At 33.2% G+C, this 24,693-nt stretch overlaps 1 protein-coding gene across 4 annotated transcripts in view; it reads left to right on the top strand.

Moving 5' to 3' along the window:
- plh (pasang lhamu) overlaps nt 1-24,186 on the top strand; it is a 104,992-nt gene extending 80,806 nt beyond the window's left edge. For all 4 annotated transcript variants that reach the window (XM_017615670.1, XM_017615673.1, XM_017615671.1 and 1 more), the window contains exon 4: nt 23,678-24,186. In XM_017615670.1, the coding sequence (XP_017471159.1) occupies nt 23,678-23,899 (222 nt within the window). In that variant the 3' untranslated portion in view covers nt 23,900-24,186. The remainder of the gene's footprint in view (nt 1-23,677) is intronic.
- The last annotated feature ends 507 nt before the right edge of the window (nt 24,187-24,693 follow it).

The raw sequence follows: 24,693 nt of genomic DNA on the forward strand, positions 1-24,693 counted from the left end.
TTATTATTATTATTATTATTATTATTATTATTATTATTATTATTATTATTATTATAAATTACTATGTATCTAAATGTTCTATTCTCACTTGTCTGTAAGAAAACATTTTTCTGTAGACCAAATAAATAAATAAATAAATAATAAGCGTAGGAATCAGTTCTGTACAGTCACTGTCAAATGAAAAGAATTAACCTCTGGATGTGTAATAATGTATTATGAGATCTTCACCGTCCGTTGGATAAAAAAGTGGGATACCAAGTGCATGAAAGTGCATGGCCTTTGCATGTACAGAAACTTTAAGTTTTTGGAGTAGGGTTGCCACCTTTTTAAAATTACTATCTTCTATACATAGTATAAAGGAAAGGCGAGATATTTTAACCACGCTACTGAACGGATTTAGACAAGATTTTTTATGTATATAATAAACGAAGTACATGATGGTATATGATTTCTTTCTCCAAATACGTAAATTTACATGCATATGCATATATTCAGCGCGTGGCGAGCCTCGCACATCCGTGACCGATAAAAAATAATAAATAAAAGAACATGTGTTTCCCGACTTTGACCTTGCAACAGGGATGCAAAAAAAAACATCGATGCATCGGAAACATCGATGTATCGAATAAAACCGATGTTTTGGACCTTCCGATATGCATCGATATATCGATGTATTTTTTATCGATGCATCGACTGTCGTGTGAAAACTAAAATTATTTTGAACAAGCGGGCCCATGCGCAGACTGCGCAGACAGAAATATACAGTAAACTCATCCCTCTTTGTAGCCATAGATAAAAGCAGACTGTTCTAATAGTTCGCGGAAATAGTAAGCAGAATTATTCTTATATACCCCTTATTTTTATTATACACATATTACAAAGCGTGAATGAGATTTGTAGTACATCAGAACTTATACTTATTAGGTACATAAAAACATTTTACTAACTGACTTATATATGAGGGTCATGATTTGAGGGAAACATGGTGTTACTTACAATATACCTATCTTTGTATACAATATTTTGAGTGAAAATATATTCAGAATTAACTTTTTGATTAAATGTTTCTTTAACAGAACAATAATATCTGAGCTAAGGGGGCGGTGCGAGAGAGACAACTGTCAGTTTATCGAAACTTTAATTATTGAATTATGTGTGCGCCCACCACTGTCGTATACGGTGTATGCGATGCTGCAGTCACAATAGTGCTTCAGTACAAAATACCTTTAGTGTGGCTTAACAATGGTAAATTAAAAACAAAAATAAAGTTACAAATTTCTTGAATTCAGAGGTGTTATGACCATTAATATTACCTAATAACCATTCAGGGGACCTCTGACTTTTCAAATGACACCCCATTAGTGGAATTGCTTACATAGAAAGGTATAAAAAGGGAGACTAACAAAAAAAACACCTTAGAGAAATAATATATAAGATGCTTCCAAAATCTTCGCTCTAGTAACTTATCTAAATGTGAATTTTCCACTATTTATGCACTATTACAATATACATTCTATTAATATTATCCAAGATGTTATTACATTAATAAATTGCTACTTTATTAGTAGAAACGTTTATTGCCAAAAGATCATCTACATTACGATATTAATTAATATGATGTTGACACTCTAAACCCATTTGGAAATTTGGACAGATTTTAAATAGCAATTTCCAAAATTTTTTCACATAGCTTATCAACATAGTGAAATAAGAAAAAGTGTGCCAGCTAGTTTGATATGCGCTTATTTCAAAGCTAAATTTGAGTTTCGTCATTTTCGCATTTATCAATTCTGGCATTAACCCTTGGGTTTGTTGCATCCTCTGCCCGATTTCGGCTTAGATTCCGATGGAGTGAAAACATTAGTACTGCAACGTTTTGTGTGCTTTCGCACAAGAGGCAAGAATTTATTGACATGTTTTTTTTTAAATTTTTTACTCAAATCAAAAAACTTCATAACTTCTCATTCAAAAGGGTTAACATGAAAGTCAAATGAAGGAAAAAATTATGATAATAAATTGTCAAATAAGTGTACCGAAATAGAATGTGATTGATAGCTGGCGCACTTTATATCATTTCATTATGTTTATAAACATTTAACAATTATCGCCACTTCCGATTGTTTAATTTTCGTGTTGTATATTTTTATACCCGAGCGCACTTGTGCACAAGGGTATTATAACTTTGTTCACATAACGGTTGTTTGTAACAGGCAGGACTCAAAATTGATATTTACAATGAGTTTTAGACGAAAAATAAGAATATTAAAAAATTTTGGCAAATGGGCGTAGCCACGCCTACTTATGGTTACATGTGTATATCTTGGTAACCGCTGCACCAATTTCTTCCAAACTTGGCACAGTTGTTGGTCCTGCTACAACATACCAAATGGCCGAAAATTTTTAAAATCGGACAATAACCACGCCCACATCCCATATAACGGTAATTTAGAAAAATACGAAATCCTCGATAAATCAGTAAATATTAAAGCTAATTTATTCAAAATTGATGGTTGCAACAATTTTTTACCAAGAAATACGCTTATGATACAATTTTGGAAAATGGGCGTGGCACCGCCCACTTATGATCACATATATGTATCTCGCTAACCGTTCTAGCAATTTGAACCAAACTCGGTATGGTTATTGTGCTTGCCACATAAAAGCAAAGCGTTGAAAATTATTGAAATCGGACTAAAATTACGACCGCTTTTCATATAACGGTATATTTCAGAAATGCTTGAAACTGCAATATTTCGAAATTTAAGGACGCTAATTTACTTAAAATTTATACACCCCGGCTTATCGTGTAGCGGTAGCTTTCGGAAAGGTGGAAAACATATATTTAATAATTGCGCCGGGTATTTAATGTTCGGCTCCGCCCGAACTTAGACTTTCTTACTTGTTAATTGATATTTTCATTCGATGCATGTCAAATAACATAGGGATATATAGGTTTGGTTTAATATGCATACACTTTTTTTTTGTAAACCNTCAAATAAGTGTACCGAAATAGAATGTGATTGATAGCTGGCGCACTTTATATCATTTCATTATGTTTATAAACATTTAACAATTATCGCCACTTCCGATTGTTTAATTTTCGTGTTGTATATTTTTATACCCGAGCGCACTTGTGCACAAGGGTATTATAACTTTGTTCACATAACGGTTGTTTGTAACAGGCNTTATGATCACATATATGTATCTCGCTAACCGTTCGAGCAATTTGAACCAAGCTCGGTATGGTTATTGTGCTTGCCACATAAAAGCAAAGCGTTGAAAATTATTGAAATCGGACTTAAATTACGACCGCTTTTCATATAACGGTATATTTCAGAAATGCTTGAAACTGCAATATTTCGAAATTTAAGGACGCTAATTTACTTAAAATTTATACACCCCGGCTTATCGTGTAGCGGTAGCTTTCGGAAAGGTAGAAAACATATATTTAATAATTGCGTCGGGTATTTAATGTTCGGCTCCGCCCGAACTTAGACTTTCTTACTTGTTAATTGATATTTTCATTCGATGCATGTCAAATAACATAGGGATATATAGGTTTGGTTTAATATGCATACACTTTTTTTTTGTAAACCTGTTATCCTTTGGTGTTTTAAACACACTTTAGTAGTTTTTTTGTAGATCAAATTTGATGTTTTGAAACATTGTTTTCTAAAAATTACACAAATCAAATAGACATTTTTAAAAAGTAGTGTGTTGTTTATCACAGTGGTGTGCCAGAACGCTGAAAAGAATGTACTTGGCATAGAAAACGATGCTCTTTTTTATGAAATAAAAACAATTAATATCTGACGAGGGCGTAGCTAGAGTAATATTTCAAAATTAGCCGTTTTTCCGTCAAAAAATATGAACAAAGTCGAACTTTTTTGGGCAATCTAAACACTGTACTGTCATGTGCTTTTTTAACATTTTTTTAGAAGACTCTCCATGATTCTTACTTTTAGATCAGAGGTGGGCAGCTTCGACAGAATTTTTGTAGTGTGCGAGAAATTGATGTCACTGAGTGCGTGCGCACAAGTCGTGCGGTTGAATGAAGCTGTCGCTGCCTTCTAAAGCAGAGCGTGTATTTATAGGCGAATATGCCCACCGGGCAGGCGCCGCACTATAGGCAAAACACGACTTTTTTTCAAAATAGTAGATCTTCGCTTAGAAAAGAGATAATGGAATGAAAATGTTTGTATCGTGAAGATAAATGATCATAAATAAAAAGTACGTTGGAAGCATTTTGAAACCCATTTTGCATCTAACGTGAAAGGGTAAAAAAGCGTTTCATATATGATAGACTCTGCATTAAAGGGTTAAATGCTGCACTTTCGTAAAGATATCGACCAGTAAACCCATTTTTGTTATATACATTGTTTTGTGAAAGCTGATAGTTTACGGGTTATTAGAGTTTAAAGGATGCTTTTCTTTTTCCAATCTGGCCACTCAGGTACAGCATCCAATTTTCCAAAAATCGAGTCTTAAAATAAAATAAAGAGAAATCTTTCAGAAACAGTGCTAATGGTGTATTGGATATAGTGTTTTCTAATAGAATGGGAGCCAAAATCCAAAATTTCATAAAAAAGTGACATTTTGAACGGTATTTTGATGGTTAAGTTATTGTTGTTGTAACTTCTCTATCATTTTTCTACATTATATGAAAATTATTATCTTCACGATAAAGAAATTTTCATTCCATTATCTCTTTTCTAACCGAAGATCTACTATTTTGAAAAAAAACTCGTGTTTTGCCTATAGTGCGCCGCCCAGCCTGTTTTAGATACTGGTTAAGTCAGACTTTGCACGACCTTGCAACAATGCACTATGGGAAATTTGACCCTATTTTGGTGCCAAAATTCTAAAAGTTGAGATATCAATTTAAAACTTGGCCCAGTAGTAGGACTAGAAGTGGCCTTGCCGCGCAAAAAATAACCCGTAATCGTCACACCTCCAAAAAATAGCGTAATGGTCACACGGGGTCCAGTGGACCCCCACCCAATAAACTGATGCCTGGTATGTTCGATTTTAAATATCGACTCGAACCCTCCACTGACCTTAAGGTTAAAACTTTCTTTTTGTTATCTGACAGGTTTTTTCCAACTTTTGAATTATAACACCGTAAATTTTTTCATAAAACCCATGATTTTGTACCAAGTAGCTACCTAAGAGAAATTATAATTTCTTTAATATCGCACAAAATCGCAGTATAAGATTATGGGCAAATAAGAGATCAGGGACTATTCTACCGATTTCTGATGAGTTTTTTTAAACGTTTTTAAACATTTTTTTTAAAACACTAAATAAACTTTTTTTTTAATTGTACAATTTCACTTTAAAGTCACTTAAATGCGGACGTTTCTTTGGCACGACCTTTAAACTATAATACAAGTTTAAATTGGTAAATATTCTACTAACCGTCACTCTTTCTTCAACTTTTCCCTTTTGAAAAGCAGCAAATACATTACGAGATACACGCATTTGAAAGAGCCACAAATCAAGCTACACATTTTTCTTTTACAGAAAATTTCGAAGCTATCTGTTTAAGGGTTACCAAATCAACGGCAAGTCAATTTATCGCAAAACAGAATATCGTCGTTTAAAGTGCAAAACCGCGTATCAACAAAATGCAAAACCGCGTATCAGCAAAATGCAAAACCGCGTATGTGAAGTTGTAGAAATTCTTTTCTAGAGCATAAAAACACCAATATTTCAAAATGGTTCTCTTTTTTCTAAAGTAATCTCATTTCTGGCTAGTATATTTCAGGACGAATGGATAAGGATTGAGCCAAGAGCTTGTGTGAGCAAATCCAATTTTTGGCAGCCAATGCCAGTTACGCGGTTCTGCAGAATGGCGATACGCGGTTTTGTACTTTAACCGACGATATACAGTATTTGGCTCTGAAGTATTCTCTGTAAGATAAGACAAAAAGAAATTAATTTCAAGCAAGTCAAGAAATTGACTTTTGGCCACAAAATAGGCTAAAATTTCCCAAAGTGCAATGTCAAATTCAATATTATATCAAGCAGAGTCTGTACGAAAAAATGGCCATAGCATAGTTACCCAAGAGTTGCGCCTGTCGAAGCAGATGAAAGTTCCCGACAGTGACATTTCGCAGACATAATTCAAAAAATATATATAAAAAAAACAAAAAAAAAAACAAATATGTAGTTATAAGTTATATATTCATTAAAAAATGATTGAATATATTAAAAAATTTTACCTTCAAACTTGAAATAGTGATTTCTTTGCACTGCAAAGCTTTAAAATTAATTTAAACTGTAAATACATTTTTCGATTATATTGGTCTCAGAGCCCTTGAGAAGGTTAAAAACTATATTTCCAACATCTACATAAACTCCACTTTCTCTTTATCAGAATTGCTAGAAGTTAAGAAAGTACCTCGAAGTTGTTCACACGGGTTTTGTCAGGACTGTGCAAAACTCAATAATTTTGCATCACACGTTTGGGTACCAAGTATTCAAAAGATGAAGCTAATGTGACCATAAATCGGATTCTTTAGGATAGCTCTCAATCCCTGAGCCCCCTATCGGAAGATAAATCCTTCGAAAAACCTTTCCACAAAATAACAATCATTCAATGCGATTTTGAAATCTGGGAGAAAATTCTTCCCAATTGAATGATTCTTGCCATTTTCTGATTTACAGTATATTTTGCTTAGCTGCCCATCTTTCTTTGCACGAAAAACTTGTGCACTTAACCGAAAAAAGCACTTAAGCGAATTTTCTTTACTACTTCAATGAGGAAGGTATCCGAATCCCTATGAAACCAAATAATGGAGAAGCACTTACCACGTAGAAATTACTGCAAGCGAAAATTTTACCGAATGGTACACTGAGAAAAAGGATTAGTTTCGACAACTAAAGATATTTAGTTCCCGAATTTTGACAATATTTGGGAACTGTTACCAAGGATTGGGAACTATTACCATCGATTGGTAATTATAACTAAATATATTAAAGCTTCTAATATTCATCTAGGTTGTAACAAATCGTTAATTTAGTTGAAGGGTTTGGTTAATACTAATAAATATTTCTTTGAAGCATATTTCTACAAATTCCATTCAACTTAACGTATGGTTCATAAAAGGATGTTATTAAGCTCTGCTAATGCAGATAAGCTTTCTTTCAACACGTGGTTTAGTCATAGTTACCAAATCTTAGTTGAGGCAACCACGATTTGGTTTGAGAGTGGAACATATTCATGCTTGTGAGCCACCCCTAAAGAATGCTGAGCGCTCTCTGAGCACATACGAAGAGCGCCAGCTGAGCAATGCACACAGTCCCACTTATTGAATCGTTTGAATGCGCTAGTATGCCGACCATTGCATTGTGCGTGGAAATCATTGCTCCGCTACCGCTGTTCGTATATGGGTGAAACACGCATGTGGTCCCAGAGCGCTCAGTAAGCTATGGCATGTCGATCGCTGCGCCATGTGTGCTATGACATGCCCATACTTGTTTGTCTCAGTTTCGCTATCATCGCGAGTTGTTTCGGTGCGCGCATAGTTTAAAGTTTAATTAAAAATATAAAGTTTGATGCCATCGGGGTTTTTCAGTGGATATATAATTCATGTGAATTATAATTTGAAAGTGTCTATTTAGCTAAGGAAAAAGCAAAGCAGTATACTTCCAGCAGATATTGACCTGGGTTTTCGCACGACTGTTCCTGTTTCATCGTTGTTTTTTAAGAAATTCTTACACCATATACACATGTATTATTTACTTTAGTAACTAACTTATGTAAATATGTACGTATTTTTATGCTTAATATATGCAAATAAAAGAAGAAAGTAAACACAACAAACATCGAGTAAATTTTTATTTGTGTCAAACTGAAACTTTTTTCCTAATAATAAACGGTTAGCTGATTCAAGTCTACAGCAAGTTCACAAAATTAATTGAAAACTTGTATCAACCAAAGCATTGTTTATATTTGCTCAACAATGATTTTATTCAACTAACAATATTGTCCAATCAAGGTAGTCGTTTTGTAATTATTAACAAATATACATTTGTCCCAACTAGAAGTCTTAAGTAAATTGCAGACTTTCGTGAACTATATATTTATTTCGCCATATCCAACTATGCCACTTGATCACTATAACCAAATCTTGGTTATTATAACTAAACCTTTTTCTGGGTGTATCTAATTATCTATATAACTACATTAATTGATAGCCATTTTCGTTGTTTTGCGAGATGAGCAAAATAAATAAAAGCTTGTAAAATTAGATAATTGTAGGGCCAGTGCAGGTAAACGTAATACTTTCTTTGATAATTGATAATAGTTGCACAGTTTTTAAGGCAGGTATCGCCAATGTACAGGTATGTTGAATGCATATATCGGAGGAGTTTCCTTATAAATGTTAAAAATAATGCCACTAATGCGCATTTTAGGGTAGGTATCTTAAATGTCCACATAAGCATAAAGGCAGCAGAGCAAAATATACTGTATATATGTAGGTGTATCCATAACCTTATCATAAGTAGATAAGCGATATGGAAATTGGATTTTGTATGGGAGGTGCCACATCCGCCCTTCCAATACACATCACCAGGGAACGGATTTTTAGGACCTAAAAACCTATAAAAAAGGCAAAATAAAGTAACGAAATAGGCTGGAAAAGGCAAAATAAAATAGCGAAAAAGGCAGGAAAAGGCACTAGGTATTGTAAAAAAGGCAAAAAAGGCAAAATAAAACAGCGAAAAGGGCAGGAAAAGGCATAAAAAAGGTATTGCAAAAAAAGCAAAATAAGGCACTAAAAAAAGACAGAAAATACGAAGAACAATCAAAAAATNTCTTTGTTTATCTGTGTATCATATGTCCCACCTAACAGTTCAGATGAGTTATATAACTATCACATAGAGAATATCACACACATCTATGAAAGTAATGGAAATTGTAATCTTTGTATTCTTGGCGACTTCAATCTCCCTGGCATTAACTGGACATGCTTTCAAAACTCGGGGCGCCTTTCCCCAACCAACGTTACTCGTTCGCATGAAATAAACTTTATTGATAGTCTTTTTAGCCTTAATATTACGCAAATTAATTGCATATTCAATAAGTTATCTAAATTATTAGATCTAGTGTTTGTAGACGAAAATTTGATATCTAATCTCTCTGAATGTAAGACTCCGATCTGTTATTCTGATAAGCATCATAATCCCCTTATTGTTTCTTTAGAGTTTTTTGATAAGCTCCCCTTAATACAAAATAATAGGATTTCCTTCAATTTTCGGGATGCAAATTATGACGTCATAAACCTGGCTATAAATAACGTAAATTGGTGTGATATCTTTGATTCAAAAGATGTTAATGCCTCTTAGAAACCTTTCTTTGCATTTTGTCTGAAGTCTTCTCTGAGCAACTGGCAGCTTTACCCTCCAAGCCTCATAAATTACCCTGGTACTCTGTCACTCTAAAAAATCTGAAAAATAAGAGAAATAAATGCTACAAGCGCCATATGGCAAATATTCACAATACTTATCTCAAAGAGCAATACCTTAACTATGCGAAACAGTTTAATGTCCTTGATAAATTTCTTTATAACCAGTACATTAGGAGACTTCAGTCTGAACTTAAAGACAACCCAAAAGCTTTTTGGAATTTCGTACGCTCTAAGGGGGGTAGTTCTAATATTCCGACTTGCATGTACTTTAACGGTCAATCATCGAAATCTCTACCAGATACTGTGGAACTTTTTGCAAAATTTTTCAGCTCGAATTTCGCCTGTGAGAGTGATTCTATAAATCTACCACGAAATTACTGGCCGACCCAACGCCTAGATCTTGGCTCGTTGGTTGTCTCGACATCTGACATTACTCACGCCATGTCTACCCTAACTCCGACATTGAAATGTGATTCTGATGGCTTTTGTGCCCACTTCGTTAAACGATGTAGTCTGTCATTATGTATTCCTTTATGTCATATATTCAACCTATCTCTTTCGACTGGATTATTTATTAACAGATGGAAAATTGCGTCTATAACCCCAGTCTTTAAATCTGGAAATAGAAACGATATCACAAATTATAGGCCTATTTCGAAACTGTCTGTCTGCTCAAAGCTATTCGAAAAAGTGATACATTTTAAACTCTCTTTTCTTGCCAAAAGAATGATTGAGCCCCACCAACATGGTTTTGTAGCTGGTCGTTCAACGGTCACTAATTTAGCTTCTTTTTCAGAATTTTGTGTTTCTTCCTTCAAAGATGGCTCGCAGGTAGACACCATTTATACGGACTTTTCTAAAGCCTTCGATAAGGTACCACACCTATTATTGCTACACAAGTTGGAGTGCATTGGTGTTCACTCTAATTTCCTAGCTTGGCTAAAGTCTTACCTTACAAATAGGACTCTGTCTGTTCATATCGATGATTGTAAATCTAATCCCTTTGTTGTAACATCAGGTGTACCCCAGGGTAGCATTCTTGGCCCCCTATTGTTTGTCCTGTTTATAAACGATATTAGCTCCTGTTTCAAACACGCCAGTTTTTTATTGTATGCCGATGATTTAAAACTCTTTCGTAGAATAACCTCCTCATCTGATGTTCTCTTTCTTCAGGAAGATTTAGATCGTCTTTTAAATTGGTGTGAATATAATAAACTGTCTTTGAATGTAAAAAAGTGCTTTAAGATGACCTTATCTAAATATCAAAATACCGTTACTTCAAATTACTACCTCGTAAACCATCAGCTTACTTCTGTTAGTGAATTTGTTGATCTTGGTGTTGTGTTTGACTCGAATTTTTCATTTATAAATCATGTTTGTCATTTACTCCCAAAAGTTTATAGTAATTTAGCATTTATTCGTAGATATGCCAAGGATTTTAGAGACCCTTACACTCGGAAAGCATTATTTAATTCCTTAGTACGATCTAAACTTGAGTATGCCTCTATTATATGGAGCCCTATTTATAATTGTCACGCCTCTAGGATTGAGCGAGTTCAAAAGGTGTTTATTCGATTTGCCCTCGCTTCTCTTAACTTCTCAGATCCGATTCCCTCATATTACTCCCGGTGTAAACTAATAAATTTGCTATCATTGGAAAATAGAAGGCGTACCCAATTACTCTTATTCGTCTTCGATCTTATCTCTGGCTCCATTGACTGCCCATCTCTTCTTGAGCAGGTTACCTTTAATGTGCCTCTCAGAACTCTTCGCTCTCACATCCCCTTTTACGTTCCTGCAGTTAAGACTAACTACTTATCTTTTGCGCCTATTTTTCGAGGCCTTGTGGAATTTAACAATATCTCAAAGAGCTTAGATATCGACTTTTCGCTTCCAAGAAGTCTTTTTAAATCATCTCTTGAAACCTATTTTGGTAATTGTACATATACTAGTCACCGTTAATTCTTTTAAGCCTACTTCTAGTCTGTAAGATTGTAAATCATAGACTGAATAAAGATGAAATATGAAATAAGGGCGTTTTCCTCGCCCTTTACAATTTTATCCACACCCCCTATTGTCTCTAAGCCTACGTTAGCTGAGAAAACGGCTTTTAATTTTTCCAACACCAGTTTGGCAAGAGGTCCCTGCGCTTCTATAAGCCGCATGGGCAAGTGTATATTTTTTAATCTTAAAAAAAAAATTGTAAATGCTATAATCACTTTTTTAAAGGTAGAAAAGGCAAAAAAAGGCAACATCAAATGTGTATATATGGAATCAGAGAAAGCTGAATCGTGGACATTCTTAATCGAATATACTCTATCTCTTTAGCAGAAAAAAGGCAATTTCCATAAAATCCGTTCCCTGCACATCACTTTTCGCCATAAGTACGAAATTGATAACATATGTTCTGTGTCAAATTGCAGAACGTTAGCATAAGCGATTCCAGAGATAAGCGATATGAGAATTTGAGTTTGTATTGGAAGTGCCACGCCCCCTTTTCCAGCGCCTATCATTTTTCGTCGTAAGTAGCGTATTTACAATTTATGCATCCGTGCCAAGTTTCAATTCACCAGCCTGATTGGTTTTAGAGATACATCATATTTCACATTTTAGTCTGTATGTCAGATGCCACGCCCCCTGTATAATGGGGTTAACATTTCTTGTTTAGGGGCAGTTATATCCTTTCAAGAGAACGGTGCCCTCAAAAAAGTTGGCTAAAAATTTTTATTGTGGCGTATTTATATGTAGATACAAACCCTCCTCAAAGGTCCTCTGGTGTCATGTAATCGATCCTTGATCAAGTTAAATTTTTGTAAGGCCACTTTTTACAATAAATCTAAGCATCTGAAGCAATTAAATATTTTTTCCGGCTAACTTGTATGAGGCGGCCCACTGTGTGACGTCAGTAATTCAAAAATGATTTGAAAATTCAGTGAAATTTGCTTAGAGAAAAAGTATGGGTATCAAATTAAAGAGAAAATTCTGTAGAATTTAAACAGATTCAGATGGTGCATAAAGACGGGTAAGTATTGAAAATGTCCTTTTAAAATTTTATCCTTGAAATTTTGCAGTATTTATGTATGAAAAAATTGTATGTTAATATAAACTCGATAACATCCTCGAAATTTGTCCTTCTACCCTTATCAGCTTAAAAAATTACCTAATAAAAATTTAAATTTTTTCAATTCTACAGAAATTTCCAAATGAGGTACCCATATTTTTATTCTACATCGCATTGAATTTTTGAATAATTTTTGGAATTAATCATATATTTATAAATTCCTTTAAAATAAATCCTGACGTCAGAGAGAAAAACTAAAGAAGCAGTCTTACTATATTTGGTCCATGGTTTCGCGAATATATTGACTTTTTATGTGTAAAATTTACTATCGCACGATGTTATATGTAATAGTGAGCCAGCATTTATACAAAAATATTAAACATTAAATAAACAAAAGAAATATAGACAAAACTGGTCGAAATAAGGCGTTTCTTTTATTTCTACCACTAGAAGCTATGTATATGTACAGCGTGGCAACGGATAACTGTTACCCAGTTTTTTTTGAGAAATAAAAGGACATTTTATAGATTTTGCGAAAAAAGTATTTTATTGTTAATTTTCCACAGATTTTACTTTAGTTGTTCTAATTAGTTTTTAAATTTTAATCCTTATTTACATTTGCCAGCAGTGTAAACTTTGAGAGAAAAGTTCATTTGGCACGAAGGTCTCGTCAGTTATTTAATCCATATCTTCTGTAACCATAGGCTAATTTTCTTCATTTTTAGTCCCTTATACTCCCCCTTTTGTCCAACATCAGGCCTCATACTCAAAAATCGAATGGACTCGGAACTGGTGACTAGGACGGCCATTCATTCGACCAACCTTATACAGTTTTTAATTTTTTTTATTTATTTTTTTTTATACAAAGCCTTGGAAAAAATACACCTGAAAAAACATGCGTGCCAATTGAACTTTTCTCTCAAAGTTTAAACTGCTGGCAAATGTAAATAAGGATTAAAATTTGAAAACCAATTAATGCAACTAAAGTAAAATCTGTGGAAAATTAACAATAAAATACTTTTTCGCAAAATCTATAAAGGACCCTTTTATTTCTCAAAAAAAAACGGGATAACAGTTATTCGTCGCCACGCTCTATATGAAATTCTTGCAATCANCGGGATAACAGTTATTTGTCGCCACGCTCTATATGAAATTCTTGCAATCACAAAATACATTTCAACGTTTAAAGTACAAAACCGCCACCATTCTTCAAAACCGCGTAACTGACATTTGCTGCCAAAAATTGGATTTACTCACAAAAGCTCTTGGCCCAATCCTTATCCATTCGCCCTGAAATATACTAGCCATATGAGCGTTTTTACTATCTTGAAAATAATGTATGCAACCTCACATACGCGGTTTTGCATTTATTTGATACGCGCTTTTGTACTTTAAGCGACGATTTCTTGACTTACATTTTTTTGCATCGAGCTTTTTCGACATACCTCAAGTTACTTTATCAGATATGTAACGTGATCCCGAAAATCTAGGAATCGTAAAAAGAGAAAAAAATAAAATCCTTAGTGGGTACTAGGAATGTTAATCCCGGGATCCCGGCCTTTTTTAGGTCCGGAAAATCCCGGGATTCTTGGAAAATAATCGCGGGATTGTCGGGATTTGTCATTTGCACGGATGGCAATAATAGAAACAACACCGTGCGAGGGTAAATTTTATACACAAAAATCAATATATTCGTGAAACCATGCGCCAAATATTGTAAAATGGGGTTTTCAGTTTTTCACCCTGACGCACAGTGTAAGATTTTACCCATCTAGCTGCTTTTAATTCTGTAATTCGAAAACTATTGAAGATAGATTAATGAAATTTTTCACAAGGTATGTTATAAGATATGCGAAGCTTTTTACAAAAAATTGGTCATTTAGAGTTACTGCCACGCCACCCTATTATATAACTGCAATTTTTAAAAAGGCAAAAACTGAAATATTTAACTAACTACAAAGGCTAAAATGCCCAAAATTGATATTTAGAATTTCCCTATAACAATTATAAACTGACAAAAATGGACTTAAAAATATTTTTTTTTTAAATTATGTGCGTGGTAAATATCGATAAAAAATCAAGTTGGGTCAAAGAAATTCCTTTATAAGTTCAATATTTCTTGCTCTATTTACAAAAGTGGGATACTATTGGAAAGGTTATGAATTAGGCTTTCTCTATTCAAAGCGGAAATACAAGAATTTGTCTCGGCCGAGATGAAATTCAAATAAATTACTCGAAGAAAATGAAATTCCTAGTAAGCCTGAAAAATTAAAATTTCATTAAAACCTGCACTTTCCAACAGCTAAAATTGTGTTGTTTAAAGTCAAAGAGGAGTGGTAAATAAACTGAGATACAAACTTTATCGAATAATGGCGGATAACGAGCTTGCGGGTATAATATAATGAAATTAATAAGTTGCTAAAAATAAATCTAAATTAACATCGTTTTACTTTAACATGAAATACTCAGTCCTAGTTTACTAAAATCCCAAAAATGTATATTCATTAAAAAGAACATACCTAAAAAAATAAGACCAAAATGGTATTTTAGCAATTGTTGCATAAATCACATAACGCCAACAAATTAAACATTGGGATTCGGTTTCAAGTATACAATTGTAGATAATACTGCGCTCGGTAATCTTCCAAATCGATTCCCGTCCCGCCCTACACTTTGGTTTGTATTTTGTAATTGTTATTGTTTCGTCTTTAGCAGGCATTTCTAAAAAATCGTTGACGTTGTTTTGAAATTTGGCGACATAAAATAATGTAATTAATATATTCTAGAATGTGGAAATAATACACTGTGTGACGTAAGTAAATCCAAAATGATTTAAAAAATTCAGGAGATGTGCTTAGAGAATAAGTATGGGTAGAATTTAATCAGATTAAATTCTTTGTGCATATGGGCTGGTAAGTATTGAAAATGTCCTTTTAAAATTTTTTTCCTTGAAATTTCGCAATATTTGTTTTTGGAAAAAATATATGTTAAGGACTTATATAAACTCGATAACATCCTCGAATTTCGTCGTTCTAACTTTATCCGCTTAAAAAATTACCTTTTCGCCCTTGTGAATCCAAAAAATTTAAATTTTTTAAATTCTAAAGAAGATATTTACTTTCTATTTTTGGAATTAATCATTTCTTTGAAATTACAAAGTCCTTTAAAATAGATCCTGACGTCAGAGACAAAAAATAAAAACGCCACTTTAAATAAAAAAGGAGGTTTCAAACCCATTTATTTATTATTTATTTTATGGTAGGATGAGTCAGCTGGGGTCGTTGGATCGAATCCCACTGAAAGAAGTCTAATGAGGAAATGTGGTAATTTCCGAAATAGCTATCACATCTACCATTTTTATACCCGAGAGCACTTGGTATATTAATTTTGTTCACATAACGGTTGTTTGTAACAGCCAAAACGAATCGAGATAGATATAAACAAATGTATACATAAATGCTCAGAATGAATAGAGAAATCGATTGAGCCAAGTCTGTCTGTCCGTCCGTCTGTCCGTCTGTCGATAACTCGAGCAAAAATGGAGATATCTCGACGAAATTTGGTATGTGGGTTTCCGTTAATCCAAGGTAGGTTGGTATTGAAAATGGGCGAAATCGGACTTTAACCACGCCCACTTCCCATATAACGGTAATTTCCGGAAATACGAAAACTGCGATATTTTAGGAACTACTGAAGATAATTCACTCAAAATTGATATTTACAATAATTTTNCGGTTAAAAATGTTTGAGTTCTGTTAATCTTATGTAAATAAAGTGCAGTTCATGAATTTTAAACCGTTTATTTATTTATTACATACTGTACATAAAACTTGCATAAATGTATTTCAAAGAGCGTATTATCTGAAGCGAATTTTCAGTATATTCCGGTGATATATCTTCAGAAATATAAAACCCCCCCTAAAATATATTCCTTGGTGCGCCCCTGCACCCCGGCTTACCATCTAGCGGTTGCTTTCGGAAAGGTGAAAAACATATACTTAATATTTGCGCCGGGTATTTAATGTTCGGCACCGCCCGAACTTAGACTTTCTTGTTTCAAATTGTTCTTGCTTTTCCACAATAGTTTTTCATTAAAAACGGCCTCAAGCTCAATAACATTTTTTGAATATAATTGTTATAAGGCCATAAGTAACAACAACAAAGTAGGAGAACTTCTCAAAAAATATAGAAGCAATTTTATCTATTTAAGTTGTTGAAAAGTAATGAATATCTAAAACTCGGGACTAACCCGGGATCCCGGGATTGTGATAACGACATCCCGAAAACCCCGGGTTCGTAAAAAGCCAAAAAATTAGCATCCCTTGTAGGTACTCACCACTCGGCTGGTTGCACCTTCTTCGTTTACTAAGTTATTTGCGTAGATATTTTACGTCAAAATGGTAAGATAAATATAACTCCACTAAGGGCCGTTTTTACAGTGACGAGTTAACTCTCATCCGGCACTTAACTACAGGTTTTCAGTACAAAAATGTAAAATGAAATTTTATATTAAACGATGCTAAACCTAAATAATTTACCTTTTTGTAAATATTTTTTCTGCGATTAAAAAAGCACAAAAACACTTGCAAATTCCATACTTTTCATGGGTGCTGTAATGCAGGGACTCCCACATGCTAGCCTCACTAAATACCTTTCATTTTATGGAACCCCTTATCAAATTACTAAAAATCAAAGGTACTGCAATTTAAATACAGTATTTATTTTACCTTTTTGTAAATATTTTTTCTGCGATTAAAAAAGCACAAAAACACTTGCAAATTCCATACTTTTCATGGGTGCTGTAATGCAGGGACTCCCACATGCTAGCCTCACTAAATACCTTTCATTTTATGGAACCCCTTATCAAATTACTAAAAATCAAAGGTACTGCAATTTAAATACAGTATATTTTGCTTAGATGCCTTTGCACGAAAAGCTTGTGCACTTAATCGAAAAAAGCACTTAAGCGAATTTACTACTTACTACAATGAGGGAGGTATCCGAATCCCTATGAAACCAAATAATGGAGGAGCACTTACCACGTAGAAATTACTGCAAGCGAAATTTTTACCGAATGGTATTTAATTATCTATATAACAACATAATTCATATTCGTTGTTCGCGAGATGAGCAAAATAAATAAAAGCTTGTAAAATTAGGTAATTGTAGGGCCAGTGCAGGTAAACGTAATACTTTCTTTGATAATTGATAATAGTTGCACAATTTTTAAGGTAGGTATCGCTGCAGGTATGTTGAATGCATCTAACAGCGCAGTTTCCTTATAAATGTTAAAAATAATGCTGCTGATGCGAATTTTAAAACTTTTAGTAGAATTAGTATACATACTGGTCAAAGCAACATCCCAAAATAATAAAGAAAAAGGTTTTTTTCTTAACAGCTGTCGTCCCTCGGCAGGCAATGGCAAACCTCCGAGTGTATTTCTGCCATAAAAAACAGCTTCTTATAAAAATACAATTGCCGTTCGGAGTCGGCGTAAAACTGTAGGTACCTCTGCTTTGTGTGGCAACATCAAGGCGCACACCACAAGTCGAAGGAGAAGCTCGGCCAAACACTAACATATGTGTAAGCGCCAATCTATTATTATTGTTAGTATACATACTATAAAGTTTAATGTGAAGAACGAAATTGTTGCCCTGTTATTAATTATTGCTTTATAGTTCTGAATATGAATGCTTCGAAAATGGATTTTGTACCCAATCGATATTAATACTACCATCCGAAAATTAATCTGACAAAGATTTCAGGAAATTTACTATTTCATTTGGTAATTCATTGCATTTCTTGTAGAAAGTTGTATAAAAGTAAGAAAAATTCAATGTTTTCTTTGCCACGCAGGTAATCGAGAAAATTAATTTTCTTTTAAAGTATGGTAATTTGTCTCGCTAAAAACACAGTTGTTTATTTTCCCTCCAAAAATTTAGTAATTTCACTTATCTTTCCAAAAATGTGGGAAAAATACGCTAAGCTATAAGCCCGATATTTGAATAATAATAACATTTGGCACTTACACTTTACTAAGTGTTTGGCCGAGCTTCTCCTCCAATTTGTGGTGTACGTCTTGAGGTTGTTAGAAAAATGAAGCAACCTACAGTTTTACGCCGCCTTCGAACGGTAAATGGATTTTATGAGAAGCTTTTTCACGGCAGAAATACTTTCGGAGGTTTGCCATTGCCTGCCGAGGGGCGATCGCTGTTTTCTACATTTTTTGCGATGTTGCTTTGACCAGGACTCGAACCCAGGTCGTTCGGAGTGTTGAAAGACACTTCTACAGTGGCCAACAATACATACAAGTTAGAAAAAACAAGCTGTTAAGCGCAATGCTCAACGCTCTTATGTAAAATAAACGTTTATAGCAACTACGGGTACAGATTAGAGGTTTACGCCGATAGATATTGCGGCGGCGGCGTCGTGATTCTTAGAAATAATCGACGGCGGCGGCTACGCCGGCATCTCAAATTGCGCCGGCGCATCTGGCCATTAGCCACATACCAAAGAACGTAGGAAACCAATTATTGCTAAATTGTATCGCGAAATATTATTTAAAAGGCGCCTTATAAATATTTGGATTCGGTGCATATGTTTGTTTATAGAAATACTTTAATATAAAAACTAATGGATTAACCAATTAGCTTATTAAAAAGTTTAATCGAATAACCCCACGGCCGTAATTGCATTTCCAAAAAGCGTTGTAAATAGTCACTACGACAATCACTTCACTTTTCCTCCCAAATCACTCCGAATCACTTCACTCAAAATCATTTCATACAATCTTTACTCCGCAATATTTTTTATTGGTGTGAAATATGTTTTTACTTTCTTTAACGAAAGAAACAAGACACCTATTTTTTATTTCGTCATGATATTCGAAAATATCGTAGAAAATCTCAGAAATTTCAAAATCCCAAAGAAATGTCTTTTTTAACTTTTTTGCAGTTAATAAACTATATTTCGGAGAAAATCACTTAAGCAATCAAAATGTGCGTAATTACCTCGGCTTTCCATCACAGTGTGAGATAGATTTAAATAAATATTTTTTTTATACTTTTTTTTTTTAAATTAACTATGCACTGTTTAATTTTTTTATTGCAATCTAAATAATGTTCAGACTTTATGGAGTACACTGTAAAAATTTAAGAATGGAAAAACCAAAACTGTAGTATTTACGAGCTTTTTCAGGCCTGCGTACATAAAGAAGCACTGGCAACGCATGCGCTGAAACTTTATGTACGCACACATGAAAAAACTCGTAACTACAGTTATGGTTTCTCCATTCTAAAATTTTTACAGTGTACTCCATAGAGTTTGACAGCTACTTAGATTGAAAAAAAAATGAAAATAGTGTAAAAAATTATTAAAAAAAATATCTCACATTCTAATACAAAGCAGAGGTAATTACGTACATTTTGCTTACTTACTGATTTTCTCCGACAAACAGTCTATTAACTGCAAAAAATTTAAAAAAGATACTTCTTTGTGAGTTCAAAATTTCGGAATTTTTTTCGACAAAGAATGTAAAAAAAATATTTCACCTCCAAAAAAATATTGAGGTGTAAATATTGTATGGAATGGCCCATAAATAGAGTGACAACACAGTACACCATTTTGCATTTTCTCTTTTCAGTTCGCGAACATTATTTCCTGTTTTAGTAACAAGATAAACAACTTATCGTTGTAAAAGGTTTGCGCTTTTTGAACAGTGCGTTTTTGACCATGTGATTGCAAAAAAAACTATACCCCATAAAAGTTTTCTGTTAATAACTTTAAAATGCTTAACAATATTAACCTTCCGCCATTGGAATATAATGTACCCCTTCCGACAATTTTAAACGCAATTTTACGATATATTCCAGTGTTTGTACAGTGGTCGAAAAAATTACAGCCGCACCACATATTGACAAGTTTTAACTTATTATTTTTTTAATGTTATTAAATTTCAGTAATTTTTTATAAAAATATAGTTCATTCCTTAACAAAATCCGTCTAACTCCAAGTTTCAAACTTTGTGTAATATTAAAAAACTATATATATTCAACAAAAAATTCGAGCTCTTTAATTAGATTTCTTTGAAAGATTTTGAGTATGCAGTTTTACAGCCCATTGGATTTAAGTAGAATATAATGCAAGTTTCAAATGGCTTAAAATTACTTACTTAATTACTTATTAAATTTTTTATTTTACTGAATTTGTTACGGTTTTCTTCCATATAAAAATAAATTGTGTTTATTTGTGAGACGAAAAATTCTAAGAAACCTACTTTAATTTTTAGCCATTTGAAACTAGAATGCAATGAGCTACAAAACTGTATACTCAAAATCTTTCCAAGAAATCTAATTTAAAAGCTCAAAATTTTTGCGAAAGTTTGTTAAATTTATCTAATATTGCACAAAGTTTGAGACTTGGATTAACACTAAATAATAAAAAAAAAGTATGTGCTCCTGGGCCACACTGTCGAAGTGAAACTTACGTTACTTATCTATCTATACATACACACATCTGCTTTTGCTTAAGGTTATATTTTTCGCTTTTTTTCTATTAATGTAGATCCCTACCTCTACCAGTGTTCGTTTTAATAACATTCATGTTATTCTGTTTTCCATTATCTTCATTTTTATCTTTATACTCTATCGATAACAAAATCGATTATAACGTCCATCAAAATACCGATAACAAAATCGATGATGAAATTTCAATAGCAACATCGATAATACCATTGGTAGCTAAATCGATTAGAAAATCGATAAAAATATCGATAACAAAATCGATGACAAAATCGATTTATATCGATAACAAAATCGATAAATATCGACAAATATCGATAACTAATTCGATGAAAATCGATAACAAAATCGATAAATATCGATAACAAAATCGATATATATCGATAACAAAATCTATAAATATCGATAATAAAATCGATAAATATCGATAATAAAAATCGATAAATATCGATAAGAATCGACAACAAAATCTATAATTATCGGAAACAAAATCGATGAATATCGATAACAAAATCAGTGTTCGAAAATAAACTATATTGTACGTTACTATTTCGTTTCGTTTATTACTTCAACAGTTCGGTACAATACGAAAACAAAACGGCTGAGTTCACCTTGCGATAGTGCACTACAGTAGTTTAGTAGTTACAGACGAAACAACAAACGAAATAAATCGTGCAGAGAAAAATATATGTATGTATGTAGTATATGTTTTTTGATCGAAATGGATATGAAAATTGACAGACAAAAATATTTTTCACGTAATTGAAACGTTTGCATGCATATAAAACGTACCCTATGGTAGAATTGTCACAAACGAAAAGCAAACGTTTCTCGTTGGGGAAAATGACAGTGAATCTTACAATTTGTTTCCGACTATGTACAAAACTGTACAAAACCACAAATGATTTGATGATCGATGAGCAAATGGGAATTGTTGTGTACAGTTTATTTTCGTACCCTGAACAAAATCAGTTAATATCGATAAATATCGATAACAAAATCGATAAATATCGATAACAAATTCGATAAATATCGGTAACAAAATCAATAATTATCTATAACCAAATCTATAAATATCGATAACAAAATCGATAAATATCGATAATAAAATCGNAGTTAATATCGATAAATATCGATAACAAAATCGATAAATATCGATAACAAATTCGATAAATATCGGTAACAAAATCAATAATTATCTATAACCAAATCTATAAATATCGATAACAAAATCGATAAATATCGATAACAAATTCGATAAATATCGGTAACAAAATCAATAATTATCTATAACCAAATCTATAAATATCGATAACAAAATCGATAAATATCGATAATAAAATCGATAAATATCGATAACAAAATCGGATAAATATCGATAACAAAATTGATAAATATCGCTAACAAAGCCGATAAATATCGATAAAAAAATCGATAATTATCGATAACAAACTCGATGAATATCGGTAAAAAAAATCGGTTAATATCGATAACAAAATCGATAAATATCGGTAACAAAATCGATAAATATCAATAACAAAACCGATAAAAATATCGATTATTTTATAGATAGGTCCCGAAAATCTCTAAAATCCCAAAATAGTACCCAGATTGAGTCTCTGTGTCACTGTCTATATCGTTTTCTCTATAATTACATTTATTTTAAACTTTCTTCCTCTATCCTCATCTTTACTTTTATCGGTATCCTCAGCCTCATGTTTTTCTTTATATTTATCCTTGTTTTTACTTTTATGTTTATCATTTTCTTCATCTTTATATTTTCCTTCACCTTCGCCTTTATATAAGTAAAGTGTTGAAATTTACCGTGGACTTTAATTTTGCCTTTATCTTTACGCATCTTTTTTTTTGTTTTTATTTTTACCTTTGTCTTTATCCTTTTCTTCATTATATACGTAGTCACCTTTACTTTCATTCTTGCATTGGTCTTTTTCTAAGTGTTATTCTTTAACCTTTTGTTAGCAAATTTTTGTTAAATTAATACCATATGCATACACACAATAAGCACTTGTTTCAGCCCCAAACATTTCCGTTGCACCATTTCCGTGGCATCATTACCGTTGCATGATTTCCGTTGCATAACACAAGAAGTACTTGTTCAGCCCCAACCATTTCCGTTGCACCATTTCCGTTGCAACATTTCCGTGTGCAATTTCCGCTGAATTTGCCAATTTACTCCCAACAAACCAACCGCCGCTAAAGAAGTTTCACTTCAAAAAAACAAACATATTGTTAAAACTTGTGCTACAGCTATAATTTTTTTGACCACTGTATGTCATGAATATTTTGTACATTAATCCTCAGGCGCCAAACGCCGAACGCCGCCGCCGCGCCGATGTTTTCATGACTCGCCGGCGGCGTGTGAAAAATTACAAAAAACGGCGGCGGCGTGGCTCGGCAGCGTATACCTCTAGTACATATACACGAAAATAGATAATTGCGACTCGGTCATGCTGTTTATAGAACTTTTCTTTGCGTGTGCAAATCAAAAAGACTGCCGACCGCCGTACTTATTCATACCGAATTTTAACAGCCACAAATTTATAATTTCACGGAACCACCAGGGTTCTACGGAACCCTTGGGCTCCGCGGAACATACTTTAGGAAGCTCTGCTCTAATGTACACATATACTTACATATTTTCTCGTTTTTTATTGTTTCAGGTTAGTGATAAATTCCTCGACGCATACCGTGTTGGGATAATTTATTGGCCTTGTGTGCAGACCATCAATTTCACGTTTGTGCCGCCTCGAAACCAAGTCGTCTTCACTTCGTTTTTTAGCATGTGCTGGACAACTTTTTTGACTTATGTAAAGTATTTGCAAGCACAGCCAGTCGAATTTGAACATCCAGTTGTCGATTTACATTTTCATTTCACCCATTAGTCCAATGGATGCTGCTGAGCGACAGAAAATAATATTGCATACATATCTGTGGACATTTGACAAAACAACTTTACTTGAGTGGGGTCATTTCCCCTTACAAGCAGTAATGCATTGAGTTCTCGAATGGTATTTTTATTTTGAATCATTAAATTTAAATAAAAATTGGAAATTATAGTTCCTTATAATTTCTCTGAATTCCAACCTACACAGACCACACAAAACTCCACAGATATGTATATACATATACATCAAGTATAGTTTTTAATTAGGAATACAATAAAGTTGAATTACAGATTATTTCTTAATAAACAAATAAGAGTATTTTCATCAGAAAATAAAAACCAATAATATATTACATGGAAGGATCCAGGTAGGAGAAAAAATTTGCTTGAGTTTTATAGAAATACTAGTATATTTATTGCAGGCATCAGAAAACTTCATTTGATCTAATATGGAAACAAGTAATTACAAAATACAATTCAATTATGCACGAGTATTGTTTATGTGGTTAATTATGCTATAACTAAGACCAAGGCCTAATTTGGGGGGGCCCCTTTTCGCCAAGTTTTAACATATTATATTTGTTGTTATTGAACTTTTGCTATATTTTTAAATAAAAATATAGTTCGTTCTTTAACAAAACCCGTGGAAATTCATGTTTCCAAATTTGAGCAGTCCACTTGCAAAGGCGCTATGTACATTTTTTTAGATTTTTAGTTTTTGGTGAATAACGTACCAGTATTTAAAGTAGTTTCATGTCCACTAACAATACAGTGCAAAATCTTTCTATTTTC

Source organism: Rhagoletis zephyria, unplaced genomic scaffold (genome assembly GCF_001687245.7).
Source record: "Rhagoletis zephyria isolate East Lansing unplaced genomic scaffold, Rhagoletis_zephyria_1.1 Rzeph_scaffold_01054, whole genome shotgun sequence".
Taxonomy (NCBI): Eukaryota; Metazoa; Arthropoda; class Insecta; order Diptera; family Tephritidae; genus Rhagoletis; species Rhagoletis zephyria.